The 15,905-nt window shown below is 51.2% G+C and overlaps 1 protein-coding gene across 1 annotated transcript in view; it reads right to left on the bottom strand.

Annotated features, from left to right (window-relative positions):
• Positions 1-15,905, bottom strand: part of Sorcs2 (sortilin related VPS10 domain containing receptor 2) — a 224,583-nt gene that overhangs the window by 142,598 nt on the left and 66,080 nt on the right. The window contains exon 3 of the mRNA XM_028758294.1: positions 5,672-5,771. Coding sequence (XP_028614127.1) covers positions 5,672-5,771 — 100 coding nt within the window. The remainder of the gene's footprint in view (positions 1-5,671; positions 5,772-15,905) is intronic.

Raw genomic sequence — 15,905 nt, 5'->3', positions numbered from 1 at the left:
TATACACATATATGCACATGTATACATACATACACACATATACACATACATACACACACACATAGGCATGTATACATACATATGCACATGTATACACACATACACACACACCTTCCCGTGTTCCTGAGATATGGCGAGGTATATTGAATATGAGTTCTGGCTGCCTGGCTACATGCAATATGCTGTGTCAGGGGCTGTCCTCTACAGCAAGAAAGGACTTAGGTACCATGTGCCAGCTCTGTCAATGCCCGGTCCAAACATGAACATGGAGTTAAATGTGTGTTTCAGATCACTTCTGGTCCACAGGGAGTCCGTGGCCCAGCTGGTGGGAGATACAGAAGATGCTGAAGTTTCGGCCTGGTGTTAGCCAAGGTGAGACCCTGAAAAAATGCACAGTAGGGGGCCTGATCTCTTCTGAGTTATACAGCCTGACTCAGACTCTTAAAGCAACCCTGGGACTGAGGGTAAGGGTGTTACTAGCTCCCGTCAGTGACCATGGTGCTAAGGATTTCAGCTGCCAGCACCAGGCACTGCACTGTGAAGCCGCGTGTCATCCTGTATGGTTCACAGTGGATGCAAGGAGAGCATCTTGTGATCTGAATGCAACATCCAGTAAGCAGAAGCTGAGGCTACGAAGCACAAATCCTGGGGTCCAAGTCCTCGCAAAGCTCTTGTTATCTCCATCCCCCAGGCCTTCTTTCCTTCTGGCACATTCTTGGTCAGATGTTAAATCTCTGAGTTAAGTCTGGACCAAGATCAGATCTGAGCTCCTCAAACCCTCTACACTGCTAGAGGGAGCCACCAGACTGCTGTGCTCTCACTGGATCAGAGCAGCGGAAGGAGCCGGGCTGTCCCAAGTGTTCTCTCCAAGCTCAGAAGTGAGCCTGCCCTGCCAGAGCCATGGAGCCTGAGCTGATCTTAGATTACACACTGCTCTGGTCCACACTGGAGAAGAGAGGAGAGGAGAACCTGGATTTCCCTGAGGGCTTCCTTGAGCTGAGCAGGGAGGAGGCTCACTCTGAGGTGGAACAGGAACAAGGCCAGGGAGGGGGCTCAGCACTGTGGACTCACCCCTTAGGGGAAGATCTGGTGGAGAAGACAGACTGACAAAGAGAGCAGTGTAGAGAGAGCCAGCCCAGAAAAGGCATCCAGGAGGCTGGTACCATCCCACATCTCATGTAGTCCAGCAAGAGTCAGCACTGAAAGCAGGATACAGCTTAAAAGGTTTCAGAGGAATCCACAGGCAGGGGCTGAGGCTAGTGGCAGAGAGATGATTAGGAGCTGGAGGTTCCCTTGTGACACAGTCCAAGGAGATCCAAAGAACTGGGACCCACAGTAGCTATCACACAGTGGCTTATGTGCGGCTCTAGGTCTGGACCTTGGCACAGGTCTCCTGCTGTCTGGGTCCTATGGGGATAACGTTTGATGAGGCACCTGGGGCTGAGGGAGTCTTAGCTCACTTGTGTGGACTCTTGGAAGGTTTTTTTTTTTTTACCTCCCCCCACCTGGCCTCTCTCTTTCCCATGTAAATCATAAGACAGCAGCTCTTTATGCTTCCCCGGGGGTGGGGGGAGGGGGAAAGGTCTGCCAGGACATATGTATGCAAGGTTCCACACAGCAGCCTGCTTGATGATGGAGTCCTACAGGACACGTCCCTTTCCTGCCACCACTGGCTCTTTTGCAAAAGCACAGGCACTGGCTCTTGGTGATAAAGGTAGCTTCCCAGATGCAGGGCTATAGTTTGATCCCCATCTCCCCAACCTTGTAAGGCTGGCAGGTGGCTTCTCATGAGCCTTGGGGGAGGGAGGGGAATGACTGGAGGAAGACCAATGAGCCCCAGGGAGGGCTCAGTGGTGGGCAGGGAGCCTGGAAATCAGCATTCCCCCATACCATCCATTCAACAGGCGTTTTCTTGGTGACAGTGCATATGGGAGATTTTAGCATTCAATTCAACACAGACACTTTGTATAAGATGACAATCCACATAAATTTTTAATACAAAACATGATACTTAAAAGCAGTTTCTTGCTAGGCAACCCCTCCAGACCAGACCTTCCCGCTTCCTCCATGTTCTATCGCTCTCGGGGCCCATTCAGAGATGAGTTTGTCACCTAAAGCCTGTGTGGGAACCACAGCGACTCGGAGGATCAAGTCACGGGCCAGAGTTATGTCTGAGGTGGCAGAACGCCATGCCCAGGGCCGCACTCTGATTATACCGCAGGCGAGACAAAAATCAAAGCGAGCTCATTCTGAAGATAACTCACAAAGCCATCTCCTAAGAAGTCATAAAGAGCCGCTCGGACTGTAATTGTTACTAAATGGTCTCCTAATCGGATTCCCGCTTTCCAGCAAAGCTGTCCATTACCCAACAACAGGGAGCGGTTCACACAGGTGTCCTGTGGGAGAGGGCTGTACCATCCCATGTCACAGTCACCTGGGGGGAGGGGCAGGTGTGACATTTGCCTTCAACTCTCTTTTTAATCCTCTCACATACAGATTGCATGGGCTCCAGGTTCTCAGGCCCCACTGGACTCTCAAAGGTTCTAGAAGGGTACAATTCTCCATGCAGCTTTCTAGACCCAGCAAAGGATGGGGTCACAGTAGGTCCTCAGCCTGTATCTGGCTTGGGAAAAGCATTCTGTCTCAGTACCAGGCTTCAGCCTGCTGTACAGTCAGATCTTTGCCTGGATCCATGAGTGGACACCTGGAGCCTGTCTGGGAGGAACATGAAGACCCAGCTGCCTCCTGCAAAGGACATGGACAGCTGAGGTAGACACACAGCAAAGTTGGGATGGCTTCCCCAGGGACTGTTCTGCCCGTGGGGTTTCTGAGAGAAGGCCAGCAGAGACTGGGATGACAGAACTAAGTGGTGCTTTGTGCAGTCTCCAGTTTACACTCCTCATTTACACATAGGGGAAACAAGGCCCAGAGTGGAAACAGGATTCGCCAGATAGCACAAGCAGGCAGCCAGCAGTCTGAGTCTGGAATATGGTAAAGAACTGCCATTTCCCTGCCTCTGGCAACATGTAGGTGAGCTGAGCAGGACTGGGCTGGGTTTGCATGGACACAGGGAGCCCAGGGAGCCAGGAAGTATTCAAGCCGCCTCTCCCTAGCAGGGCTAGTTTGTCCCATTTTGAAACTGCAAATGCCTCACTGTCTCATCTCCTATCCCAGGGATCTGCAGAGGAAGCCAGTATCCTGAATGGGAACGAGTTTGCATCGAAGGTCCTTTCCAGAACTCTCTACTGAGCCCATATCCTGGGCTGCCACCAAGGCTCAGAGGGGTCAAGGCAGTGGCCCCAGTCGCTTCTGCCATACACGCCGTCACAGCTGCAGCAGGAAGGACCCACAGCAGGCAGGGAGGCAAAGGGTCTGCCCTGTTTCTCCCATGCACTCAGGGTTTCCAGTAAGCAGATGCCTCCTAGCTGCTCTGAGCACAGACAATGTCCTGCCTCCTTAGCATAGACTGAGGAGAAGCTAGTTTCAGACCCAGGTCTCCTTCTATGAGGTGTGTGATGAAGGGACTCTCACTTTTCCCTCCAGTTTTCTGTCCTGGAAAACGGATGGCAACGCCTCATGCCTGGACAGTTGTAGGTGGAGTGAGGTTTGCCTGTGTAAGGCATCAGGGAGGGGTCTAGGGAGAGGCAGGGACAGCTAAAGCCAAACCACCCTCCTCCTCCCTACCTACCAAAGCCCCAAGGCCAGGAGCCCTGGTCCTCTGCAGAAGCCCTCCTGCCTCTCTTCCCATTCTGCCCAGGAGGAAGATTTTACAGTAGCAGAAGTCAAGGAGAGAATATAAAACCTGATGACCTGCTTTAGCAGGCAAGAGGGGATCCCATTGAAAGGCTGTGAAGGGGGCTGGAGTTAAGAGTACTGGCTGCCCTTGCGGAAGACCTGAGTTCAGTTCTAAGCCCTCACATGGTGGCTCCTAACCACCTGCAACTCCAGTTCCAAGGAATCTGATGTCCTTTTCCAGCCTCCATGGGCACCAGGTATACACATGGTACACATACATTCACACAGGCAAAAACTCGTACACATAAAAAATAAGAATAAAAAATAAACCTTAAGAAAAGCAGGCTGCTGAGTTAGACTGCAGCTCAGTGAGCATTCTGTAGACACCTGTCCCCCAACCTGGCTGACCTGCAGTGGGACCTGCTCAGTCTGGCTCCACTGCCCCACTGAGCCCCTGGACCTTGGCCAGTACTACAGCTTCCAGAGTGCATGGTGCCCTCAGCAGGAATACCATCCAGTGTTCCCACACCCTCTGTGGGATATCTCAGGCTCTACCAGGGCTGCACCTCTGGGGTTGGCTCTTGGCAGAAATGTTGTTCCCCCTCCTTTGCCCGTAACCAACCAAACAGAAGCAAAGGCACACCTACATGATTAACAGGTTACCTTCTAAGCGACATTTCTTTAGGTTTTAGAACCTGAAATATCTGGTGACCTGCAGGCAGCAGCAGGAGTAATGGCTTCCTTACGCCTTAATTCTATAATTCTGTGAATCCGCTAACACAAAGCACCCAAGCATTATGCTTAACTTGCTGGAATGTTTATGACTGGCCCCAGGAGGCCAGGGTAAATGACAAAGTCTGATGTGTGTGTGTGTGTGTGTGTGTGTTTGTGCGTGTGCGTGGTGTGTTAGGTGTGTATTATGTTGGGTGTGTGTGCATGGTGTGTGTGTCACTGTGTATGTGGTATGTGTGGTGTGTGTGTTATTGTGTATATGTTGTGTGTTAGGTGTGTATATGTTGTGTGTTAGGTGTGTATGTGGGGTGTGTGTGTGTGGTGTGTGGTTGTTTTGTACATGTTGTATGTGTGTTAGGTGTGTATGGTATGTGTATGTGTGTATGTATATGTGTGTATTGGAGGTGGGAACAGCATGACAGGGATGTGATGGTGAAGGCATCACCCAGTATGCATTCTTCATGCCCAGTTCCCCATGCCTCTCCTCCCCTCCTTATAAAAGCTGGCTCACCTGAATCCTCCAACATGGAAATCTGAGAGCATCCTGTCTCCTCAAGGCAAGGTCTCCAATAAACTCCATTTCTGTGTCATCTTATCTGTGAGCACAGGCCTTCAAGCTGTGAACAGCTGGGCCTGTGTCCTGTAACAAGCTGCTAGGATTTCTCTTTGCCACTACCCAAGTACCTCTGGGGCTCGGGTGCTGATCAGGAGCACTGTGCAGGGCTCACTAGTCTCTGTGAGATGTGGGCTACATCCCATTTTTCCTACTGGGAAACCAAGGCACAGAGAAGTAAACCAGGATTTGAATTCTGCTCTGTCTGAGTCCTGTCCTGTGACCTTGGGACTGCTTCTCTAGACTGAGTGCAACATGCAGGTTGTTCTCCTGACTTCATGCTGGGGTCTCCTGCCTTCAGGACTCTGAGGCGGATGGAACCAGTTGGCTGACTCTCCTCCCTGCCTGCCAGCTGGATGTTGCCTTGGGGACAGAAGATGGATATGCCCTAGATAAGCAAGCGGGGTCTCCTCCAAGGACCCAACTGATAATTTCAAATACACTCATCAAAATTAACCAAAGCAACAAGAGCTGAGGGGCACTACCTCACACCAGACCACTGTCCCACTGCAGGACCAGATCAGCGATACAGGTAGCCATGGTGAGCAAGATCCCAAGGCTGGACACCCTGGCCCCGCACATCATACATACCTTTCTTTTGTTAGCTGGGCAGATATAGAAGTTGTCGATGACAGTGGTGACACCAGGCTGGAGATTAAGCTTCGTGTAGGTTGTCCCAAAATCTGAGGACCTATGGGAACAGAGACAACTGTCAGCACATGCCCTCCAGGGGTAGGCTTTGCAGCACCATGCTGTGCCAGTGATGGTAGAGCTGAGAACTGGGTCCAGTGCTGTCCTCTCCCTCCTTCCAGGGGGAGCATGTTTCTGCCCCAAGTGCAGGTAGGAGCCCAGGTTCCCTTGCGGACAGCAGGTTTGCTAAGGTTTACATTATGGTCTAAGTCTGGAGGGAGGACTACAAGTCAGAACTGCTTGTTTGTTGTTTGTTTGTTGGAGACAGTTTCTCTGTATAGCCTGGATGTCCTGGAACTCACTCTATAGACCAGGCTGGCCTCAAACTTTGAGATCAGCCTGCCTTTGCCTTACAAATGCTGGGCTTAAAGGTGTATAGCACCAACCCATCTCAGACGTCAGAGTTTACTGATCCTTCCCCAAACCCTGAAGATCTATGCTGTTTTGTCCATTTCACAGATGAGCAGTAGGCACCTAGGGGACAGTGGCCACTCAGCTGACGAGCAGCAGACTTAGGGTTCAAATGCTGCCCCATCTGATGCCAGGTCACAGCGGGTTCCGCATGGCCACTGACTGAGCTGAGACCCCTCTGCTCTGTTCTGCTCATCCATTGCCTTCTCTGAATGTTCCGTTCCTCCGGGAGTATCCAGGCCCAGGCTGACCCCTACCATGAGCACAAGACCACAGGAAAACAGAGGAAAGCTTTGTGCCTGCTGAGAATCAGACTCCAGGATCCCTGCCACCAGGAGCTGGTCCTGTGAGCTCACGAAGGTAGAACAAGCCAGTAACTCTACACGACCTCCATTAAGTCCCTCCTGGCTCTTTTCCTCATTATTAAAGTGAGCAGGCAGAAAGTACCAATCATAGCTCTCTGAGCCCTGAAGCCCTCAGGCCACCAAAACCAAGAAGGAGAGACACGCTAGGGTCTGTGCTCTGATCCATTGGCACATCAAACCATGGAACTGCCTCTACATTGGTGTGTAAGTCACAATGGCTTCCCATGATGGCTCATTAAAACACATGGGAACTTGGGTTGGAGAGATGGCTCAGCAGTTAAGAGCACTTGCTGCTCTTCCCAAGGACCTGAGTTTGGTTTCCAGCTCCCCAGCTCTAGCTCCAGGGAATCCAAAGCCTGTGTACTCTTTGGGCAACTGTACTCATGGGCACATACCCATATGGAGATACAGACCTACACACAAGTAAAACACAATACAGATAGGGGCTGGAGAGATGACTCAGTGGTTAAGAGCATTGGCTGCTCTTCCAAAGGACCCAGGTTCAATTCCTAGCACCCACAAGGCCATTCATAATTATCTGTAATTTCAGTTCCTGGGGTCCTGATATCCTCACACAGAAAGAGAACACCAGTGTACACAAAGTAAATTTTAAAATGATAAAAACACATCTAAAATATGTGGGAACTGCAGACTATGCCAAGTGCATGGGGGAGTCAGGCTAGATGGGGCCCTAGCTGTAGTCAATGTTTCTGCCTAAGATCTCAGCATCATGTGGTACCTGGACTTGAACCCTGGCTGCGATACTGCCTGCCACCTGTACTTGCTGTGTGCCTCAGTAGCATCTTCCCTTCTCTGGGCCTACAGAGAGGCTGGAGGAGGCCAAAGTTTCTTGCTCTGGGCCTGAAATGAGGCCATGACACCTTAGTGTAAACACTCCACCCCATAGGGTCTGACGATCCCCTTCCCCAGTCTGTGCTCACTGTTCTGCAGGGCTAGCTCCTCCCTGGATCTTGAGGTGAAGCAGTTCCAGGAAGATGGCTGAATTTACTATCACTGGGCTTGGTGGCCACACCAAGATCCTTTATAAACATCAGGATCACAAGGTCCCTCAGGCCAAGACAAAAGACAGTCCCCTCCCCATCTTTGGACTCTCAGGATTGCCCCCACAGGGGTATGATCCCTGGGGACCATCTGGCTACTTCAGGCTTCCCTGGGAAGACTGGAGCAAGAGAACAAAGATGACACCATGATCATGCTGTCTAATCAGGGCATATTTGCTTTCCAAACCGCAGAGAATTGATTTTCATTGGTAAGGGGGAAGTGAGAGGCCCCATTAGCAGAAATCGATCCACACGCCCCAGAGCCCTGTAGAAACAATGGTTGTTTATAAGCTCAGTGCCCATAGCCTAATGCAGATGGATCTCTGGCTGCCCTTTCCTGATCCTGATCCCGAGACCTGATCCTGTTCCGTAGCCCCTCGCAGCCTACCCCTTCCCTCCTGCTCCTCTCTGCCTCAGCCCCAGACCACCTGCTCCAGCTTCTTCCCCATCCTCTTCACTACAGGAGCTGCCCACAGCTAGGAACTCAGCAGCACCCATGGGTGTGGGGTAGCCACAGGGAGCAGCACCCAGTGAGTGCTCCTGTGGTCTAGGACACCTATTAAGGAAGGGAGACAGGCAGCTGCTAAGGAAGGTAACAAAATGCTATCACACCAGAGGAGGAATAGCAATGCAGGCACCAGGGGACCCAGAGGTGGTGGGATCTCTGGGTCACAGACATTCAGGGACAAAGAGATATGCACAGGGACCCAAAGCAAGAAGGGATAGACTTCTAGGGAAAGGTACCTGCCCCTGGTTGACCAGTATCTTTAAAAACACATCAGCCAAGAACATTAGTGAAATATAGCTCTCAGATGTCATCAGGATAAGGGAAGGCCACACTGGAGGGGCCATGCAAGGATAGAGACCACTGCTAGAGAGGGCTTCAGCCCCAGGAGCTGAAGAGAATGGAAATAGATTCTCCGTCAGCTCCGCCAAAGGAACTAGCCCCCAAGATGCCACCTTCTCTCAGGGCTAGGACTTCAAGAACAGCAGAAGGCTCGTTTTCAATTCCTTAACATCATGCAGTTGCCACAGGACACAGATGGGGCATTCCAAAGAGAGAAGGGGGGAGCAAAGACGCAAAGTCAGAGACACACATATAGGGGAGAGAGATACAGACAGACAGACAGACAGACAGGGGACTATAAGGAAGAGACAGAGATAGAAACAGACTGAGAAAGAAGATACACTGAGACACAGACTGGGGAGGGACAGGCTGAGACAGAGATAAAGGGGGAAGTAGGTCAGAAAGAATAATAAAGAGGTGGTAGGGGACAAGAGGGCAGCATTGCAGATGAAGGTCCATGGGATCCTGTGGGACATTAACAAGGATGCCCACAGTGCCCAGCTGCCCCTCAGAACCCAACTGCCTTGCACCTCATCTCACCAGCCTGACCTGCTGACTCTCCCAGTCACCACAATTCATCCAGCCCCTTCCCTCCCCCACCAGGACCTTCCCGGTCCACATGCCTTGAGGTGCTCCTGGGCAGGGTAAAGACTCAGAGTGGGGGGAGGGGCACAATGTGAGGGCCCTGAGGCTGACATAACAACCTCTCACATCACAATTCTTAAAAGTCGGTAAGCTCAGAAAGCTCAGAGAAGTCAGAATTGGGGATTCTAGGAACTAAAACAGATGTGTTGATCTCTTCTGGAAGCTGAGAAACAGTCTATGGCCTTGCCTCCAGAGCAGTGGCTTTCAACCTGTGAGTCATGACCCCTCTGGGGGCTGAACAACCATTTCACAGGGGTCACCTAAGACCACTGGAACACACAGATGTTTACATTTTGATTCATGACAGTAGTAAAATTACAGGTATGAAATAGCAACAAAATACCTTTAGTGCTAGGTCACCACAAGGATGGCAGTATTAGGACAGTTGAGAACCACTGATCTACTGGGCTTGTGGCCTGCATCTGTTTCTGAAGCCCATTCCCCAGTTCTGTGTGTATCATACCACTCACTGCTTCTGAACAAAATTCCTCCTTTCCTGGTCCCAGTGAGTACCCAGGACTCAAAAGACAATCCCCAAGAGTCACCCTCGGCAGTGCTCAATCCCACATGCCAAGCCCCTTCCTCCGAGAGAGGAAGCACCTGTGTAGGTTCCAGGGTTAGGAGGTAACAGCATGAATGACAGCACTGCTCTGTCCCAAAGTGGGCACTTTTGTACCTGGTCTGCAGGACATGTAGGCATATGATGGGTTCAGTACATGGTGGCTGATGGGCTGGAGTGGCAGGGGACAGTCAGGTCTGGACAAACAAGAACAGCACAGGGGAGGGGTAGAGAGGGCTGGTCCCGCTTTACAGTACCACAGCCACGGCAGCTTGAGTCCATAGCACTTGGAATGTGTGGCCCATCTGGCCCAAAGCAGAAAAACTGTAAAACACTGATTTCAAAGGCTTCGGGCCCAGAAAGAATGTAAAATACCTCATTGTCAGTTTTATGTAGATTACATATTGACATACTAATATTCTGGATATACTGAGTTAATTAAAATCATTACTAAAATTAATTTCACCTGCTCCTAGTTTTAGTTAATAGACTTCATTTTATTGCAGTTTCCAGATAACTACAAAACGGTGAGGTAAGCTCAGAATACCCACACCCCTGGCTCTATACACAGTTTCTCTCTGCCACTACACTCCCTCCCTCAAAGGTTACATTTGTCCCAAGGATGAGTCAACAAACACACCATTGTCACAGAGCCCATAACTCTGATGAGGGCCCGCTGACCCAATAGACTTAATATGACAGGCATCCGCCACTGTGACATCAAGCAAAATGGAGTCCCTTCATTGCCCTAAACACCCTCTAGGCCCAGCCTGCTACCCACCAGACCTCTAGCCGTGGGCAGCACTGATCTTATCATTGTTGCCAGCTTTGCATCTTCTAGAATGTTCTGTGGTAACAGTCCCTCAGCAGGAGCCTTCCTTCTTTCTCTCATCCACATGCTTAGGTCTCCTCTGTATCACAGTCACAACTGTCCTTTGTCTTTGTACTGTGACCAACAGTGTTTGCATAAGTCCCATGGCCCCTATTCCTAACATGCTGGGTCAGGACTCCAGGTGTGGACATAGATGAGATCAGGGGTGGCCCCAAGGAAGGGGCAGGGTCCATGTGGGCAAAGTCCTCACCTGGAAAGCTCTGTCCCAGTAGGTCAGCTAAGTGGTCATGTGAAGTCCCCTTAGAGAGCCTGGTTGTAGTATGCACAGCAATACATAGGGTTTGTCACTGCCACTAGGCTGCTCTGTCAGGAGGGTCACTGTGGCTACAGTTAGAATCAGGAGTTCAGACTGTAGCGGCGGGGCCTGTTCTCAGGTCGGACCGGAAAAATGGTGTATGGGAAGAGCTGGAGGGAACGTAGGTGACATGGAGGCCATGTGACACTGATCAGAAATGTGCTTCTTAAGAAATCCAAAGCCGAGCTGGAAGTCAGGACAGCCCTTGCTGTGGATAGAGCCTGGCTGGAGATGGGATTAAGTTGGGAGTGCTCCAGGGACTGTGTCGCCTCCTTCTGACCCTCTTTCACCTTCTCCTCACCCACCCATCCTGGGGAGGAGTCCCCCCCTGGGTTTGGTGTCCACTGCTTTGAGCTGCCGGGGCTCTGGGCTGCCAACTAGAGAATCAAAATCACTCTCCTCTGAGACACTGAGGACTAGAGTCAGCAGCCTCTGAGGTCCTTATCATCGCAAAACCTGTGACCGATGTCCTTACCCTGCAGGTACCCTGCACCTTTCAGTAACTGTCATCTGGTCTCAGCCCTAGATCCCTAGCAAAAGCATTGGTTGAATGGGTCCTCATAAAAAAGTTATGGGGGAATCTGGGCCTGGCTGTGCCTTCCCAGTCAGTAGTTATACACATGCCCACCTGCCATCATCAGCCCCATGGGCACCTGCTTCTCAAGCAAACAGACACCCAACAGCGGTGACAGGTGTACAACAGAGATTCACTCCGAGGAGCTCAAGGGACCAATGAGAAAGACTTGGGTGGGGTGTCTCAGAAGAAGACAAAACACGAGTAAAAGGGTTCTTTGGAACACACTGGTTCCTCCTAAGGACAGGCTGCTGGGACAGAGGTCACCTGAGAGATGATGGACCCTGCCCCTCTGCAGGGCAGGAGGCCTCATCCCAGAAAAATCTGGTCTGGCTCTCACTTGGTCTGTGGGAGATTGAGATACTCAGGAACAGTGGAGTGACCACTTGTCAGTTGGTCCACAGTATCAGGAGGTGGAGAAGATGAGACTGAAAGTGTACAGGGATTGTCACATTTCCCCAACAAGGTAACACAGCAGCCTCACCTGGTGTCTTGCAGAGTCCGTGTAGCACAGGAAGAGAGTGGCCTTGAACTCCTGATTCTAACTCTAACCCTGTATTTTCAAAGCTACACAAACTGCAGGAGTCAAGCAACCCAGGCCATTCCAGCTCTGGGAAGTAGGGGAAAAATGGGTAGGAAGAAGAGTGAGGATGGACAGGGAAGATGAGTTAGGTTCTCCTTGATGCCTCAGAACCACCTCAAACTGGGGGCTTCAATATCAGTGATCAAGCTTGCCCAGCCCCAGATCCAAGTCTAGGGCCTGGAACCTTCATCCGCAGTGCCTGGGGGCTCCAGGTCTCCTTGGCTTGTGGCTGTATCACTCTAGTACCTTCCTCGGTCTTCACAGGAGATTTGGACCCTAAGTCCAGAGCTGCATAAAGACCCGGTGATGGTAAGGCTCTATTGTGGGGTTTGGAACACGTCTGTTCATTCACACAGGCAGCTGTAGTTATCGGGCACGGCCTGTTAACCCAGGTGACTCCCAATTAGACGCTCATGGCACCTGACTCCTGATTACACCTTCTACTTTTCGTTGATGATTCAGGGACAGGCAGAGAGTAGACAGCAATGGGATACCCAACAGGCCTGTGGCTTCACCAACCCCCAGGCAGCCATTCATGCTGAGGAAAAGGCACAAAGCACAGAAAAGCCCAGGACCCAAGAACAAGGAGCCCCTTGCTGGGACCACTGAAGGGCCCAGGGAACATGCAGTCATGGGGTAATGTTGCCTCTGGGAGGACAACCTGCTGGCTCAGGTCTGCTGGAAGCAGCCAGGGGTCAGCGGTGATCGAGAATGTGTCAGTTGCCACAGAGCAAAGGCCTTAGCAGGAGTAGCACTGGGCTCAGCTCTGCCCCAGGCCAGGGTGAGCAGGACAGATGCTGGGGGCCAAAGTGGGGAGATGCCACAGCTTGTCCATTGGGAACTCACCTTCTCTACTGGCTGGAATGGTCTCTCAGGGGACCCTGAATGCAGGCAAGGAAATGGAGGCATTTACCGCCTCAGATAAGCCTTGGAATTAGCATACAGCCTGCCTCAGTGCCCAGCAAGCAGTCCGGGCAGGTCCATGGTGGAACCCTCCAGCTAGCACTGGGCTGAAGACTATCCCCTTGCAAAAGGCTGCCAGATTCAGTCACAACAAGCTCACCAAGATTATCTAAAGGTCTACCAGCCAAGCACCCAACTGACAACCAATGCTTGTCAGCCACCTTTTCTGATGCTCTGGGTATCAGACCTGAAGGCTGTGTGACCTTAGGCTAGCAGGTTTCCCTCTCTGGGCAGGTTTGCCATGCAAAAGTGAGTTTTTGTCCATGCACCAGCCTTGATACTAAGGAAGGATGGGAAGGAGGAAGGAGAGAGCAGGGAGGGGACAGTAGCACTCAAGAAGCATCTCCTGCCCCACAACAGGGCACACTCTTAGGAGACTTCCTAGCTTTCAGGATCCAAACTGTCCAACTATTTTCCCTGCAGGGCCAAGTGAGACCATTCTAATTTTCACTCATTTAAATTAAAAAATTAAAAACCTAGAGTCTAAAACCAGGCTAGTAGACGCACGGAAGGCGAGCACAGTCGGAAAATTGCTATTTGCGAATTGACTGCTTAATTGCCGAGTGTTTGCACACATTCTCTTTTAAAAATGATTTCATTAAGCCATTTTCATATTCTATAATTATTTCACTGGTGGGCCACATTCTCCCCCTCCGCCCACCATGAGGCCCTGCTTGCACACTCAGCTCCCATTGCTAACCTGGAAAGCATGCACAGGTATGAGAAGCTTATGCATCCACCAGGCAGGCATCCCCCGGCCCTCCCATTGAGGCCACCTGCAAGTCCCGTCCCAGGGCAGGGCCTGCACTTGTGGAGGTCATGGAGTTTATGTGTGTGGAGAGGGACCAGGACAGGTGCTCACGTCCATCCTGAAAACAGAGGATGAATGTAGAGGTGGCATCCAAAAGAAACCAATGCTGCCCAGGGCCACCTTGCTGCCACTCAGAGGACTGCCCTCTGACACTGCACTGTCCCTGTGACCGTGTGCACCTTATGCCCTGTGATATTCAAGAGTCTACATCTGACACCCTGCAGGGCACCTCCAGTTGCCCCTCTCCACTCTGGAGACAAGCACCAACAAGCGCTTTGTTTATAGGGAAACTGAGGCCGAGTCGGGGAGATATGGGGACCTACCACCAAGAGTAGGCTTGAACATGGGCTCTGAGCAGAGGTGATGCATGTTGGAGATGTGGAGAAGCCTGTCCTGAGATGACAGGAAGTGTGATGTGACAATAGGAACAGATGAGATACCAACAGTCACACAGACCACAGGCTGCACGAGGCCCGGAGGTTCTATAAGACCTGCCATTACCCTGACTTCCTAACCAGCCCTCCCAGGATCAGTTATGGACAGAGAATCACCACTCTAGGGTACATATTAAGGACAATGGTGTCATTCAGGAAAATTCTGGAATGTGGCTTGAGAGTCTGAGTGTAAAATAAGGAACAGAGTGTTGGCCAGTGAGGTGAGCTGCATGAACGGGTGCAGGAAGAATGGGCCAGGCAGGTCATCAAACAGATCTCTTTCTGCTCATGATGAACTATGGTCCCCAAAACCCAATCCTAAATTAAAAACATCGTAAGTAAAAAAAATTCACATAGATTCCAGCCTGCCTAACGCACCAGAATATGTGAGCAGAGGCCAGGTTACTTCAGGTGTGCTCAGCGCACTCCTGCTAATGTTCAATGGCAAAATCATCTACATAGCCTGTGCTGTGAGGAAGCGTTGACTGTTTTATATAACATGTTGAGTACATAGATTCAGAACATCCAGCCCTGCAGCCTGTGTGTTTCCCCTCTCTGCTGCCCAGCGTTGTCAGAAAGGCTCTTACATATGGCCAGCCTGGAAAAGATCAAAGCTTGCAATGTGGTTTCTACAGAGTGCCTCTGGCTTTTGCAACATCATGAAGTGAAAACAAAACCAAGCCAAAGCAACACCAACAAAGAAAAGTCCATCAGACTCTCCTGATGTGAAGGACATCTGGATTCTGAGAAACAGAACAGAGCCTCCCTATACCCCATACCCCTGCCATGCTGGACCTGTGCAACAGACCGAAGGTAACCTCAGGGGCACCCAACATAGCTGGAACATGGTTATGGCTGCCTGTGAGCAGATAAGGAAACTGAGGCACGGGGAACTTGATGGCCTAAGGTAGAGCAACCTCAGGAGCCAGGTACCAGCTTCAGGTTTGTCCTATCAACTTGGGACTGAGACATGGCATGCCCCATCCCCCAGACCCCCAGAGCCTTCCCAATGCCACCTCTCTCCCCAGCCGTGTCTGCAGACCCATCCTAGTACCTGCTAATGTACTAGCAACGGATCAGTGGACACTTTGACATGGGGGCAACATGTCATCACCTAGGAGAGTTATCGTGGGTTCAGGAACCTTTCTTACCCAGCACTGACCCTCAGGCAGCTCAGCCATGGGCTGGAGAGAGGAAGTAGGGGACACCGGAGGCTCCAGGTTTCTTAGGTCTGAACACCGAAAGTGCAGATTCCATCTTGTGGGGCTGATCCTCTGACCAGACTACACACTTGTTTGGCCTCTGCTACATCTGCAATGGCCCTGCGTGCTGAATACTGTGAGATTTGCTGGCAGACGGTTCTGGAATGAAGTGGGCTGTGCTGACCAACCCCACACATTCCTCTAAACCCTTGCCTGCAGTCCAACTAGCACCCAGAAATGGAAATGTTGTTGTGAACTTGGCCCAGATAATCTGGTTTCTGGCCTTGGCACCTCCTTTACTCTGAGAATTCAATCCTTTGCAAGAAACCCTTCCACAGACTTCCTGGGCGTATCCCATGCTGAGGCCTTGTGCTGGAGTGGTGGGCAAAGAGGTATTCAGTGCCCCTGGGTGTGACTTCACATTGTGGGAAGATCTCAGTGCCTACTACTATTGTCCAGGCCCCTCCTCTTCCAGGCAGCCCCCAGCCCTCCT

Source organism: Grammomys surdaster, unplaced genomic scaffold (assembly GCF_004785775.1).
Source record: "Grammomys surdaster isolate TR1022 unplaced genomic scaffold, NIH_TR_1.0 126187, whole genome shotgun sequence".
Taxonomy (NCBI): Eukaryota; Metazoa; Chordata; class Mammalia; order Rodentia; family Muridae; genus Grammomys; species Grammomys surdaster.
This window is presented reverse-complemented; position numbering and strand designations above follow the sequence as displayed.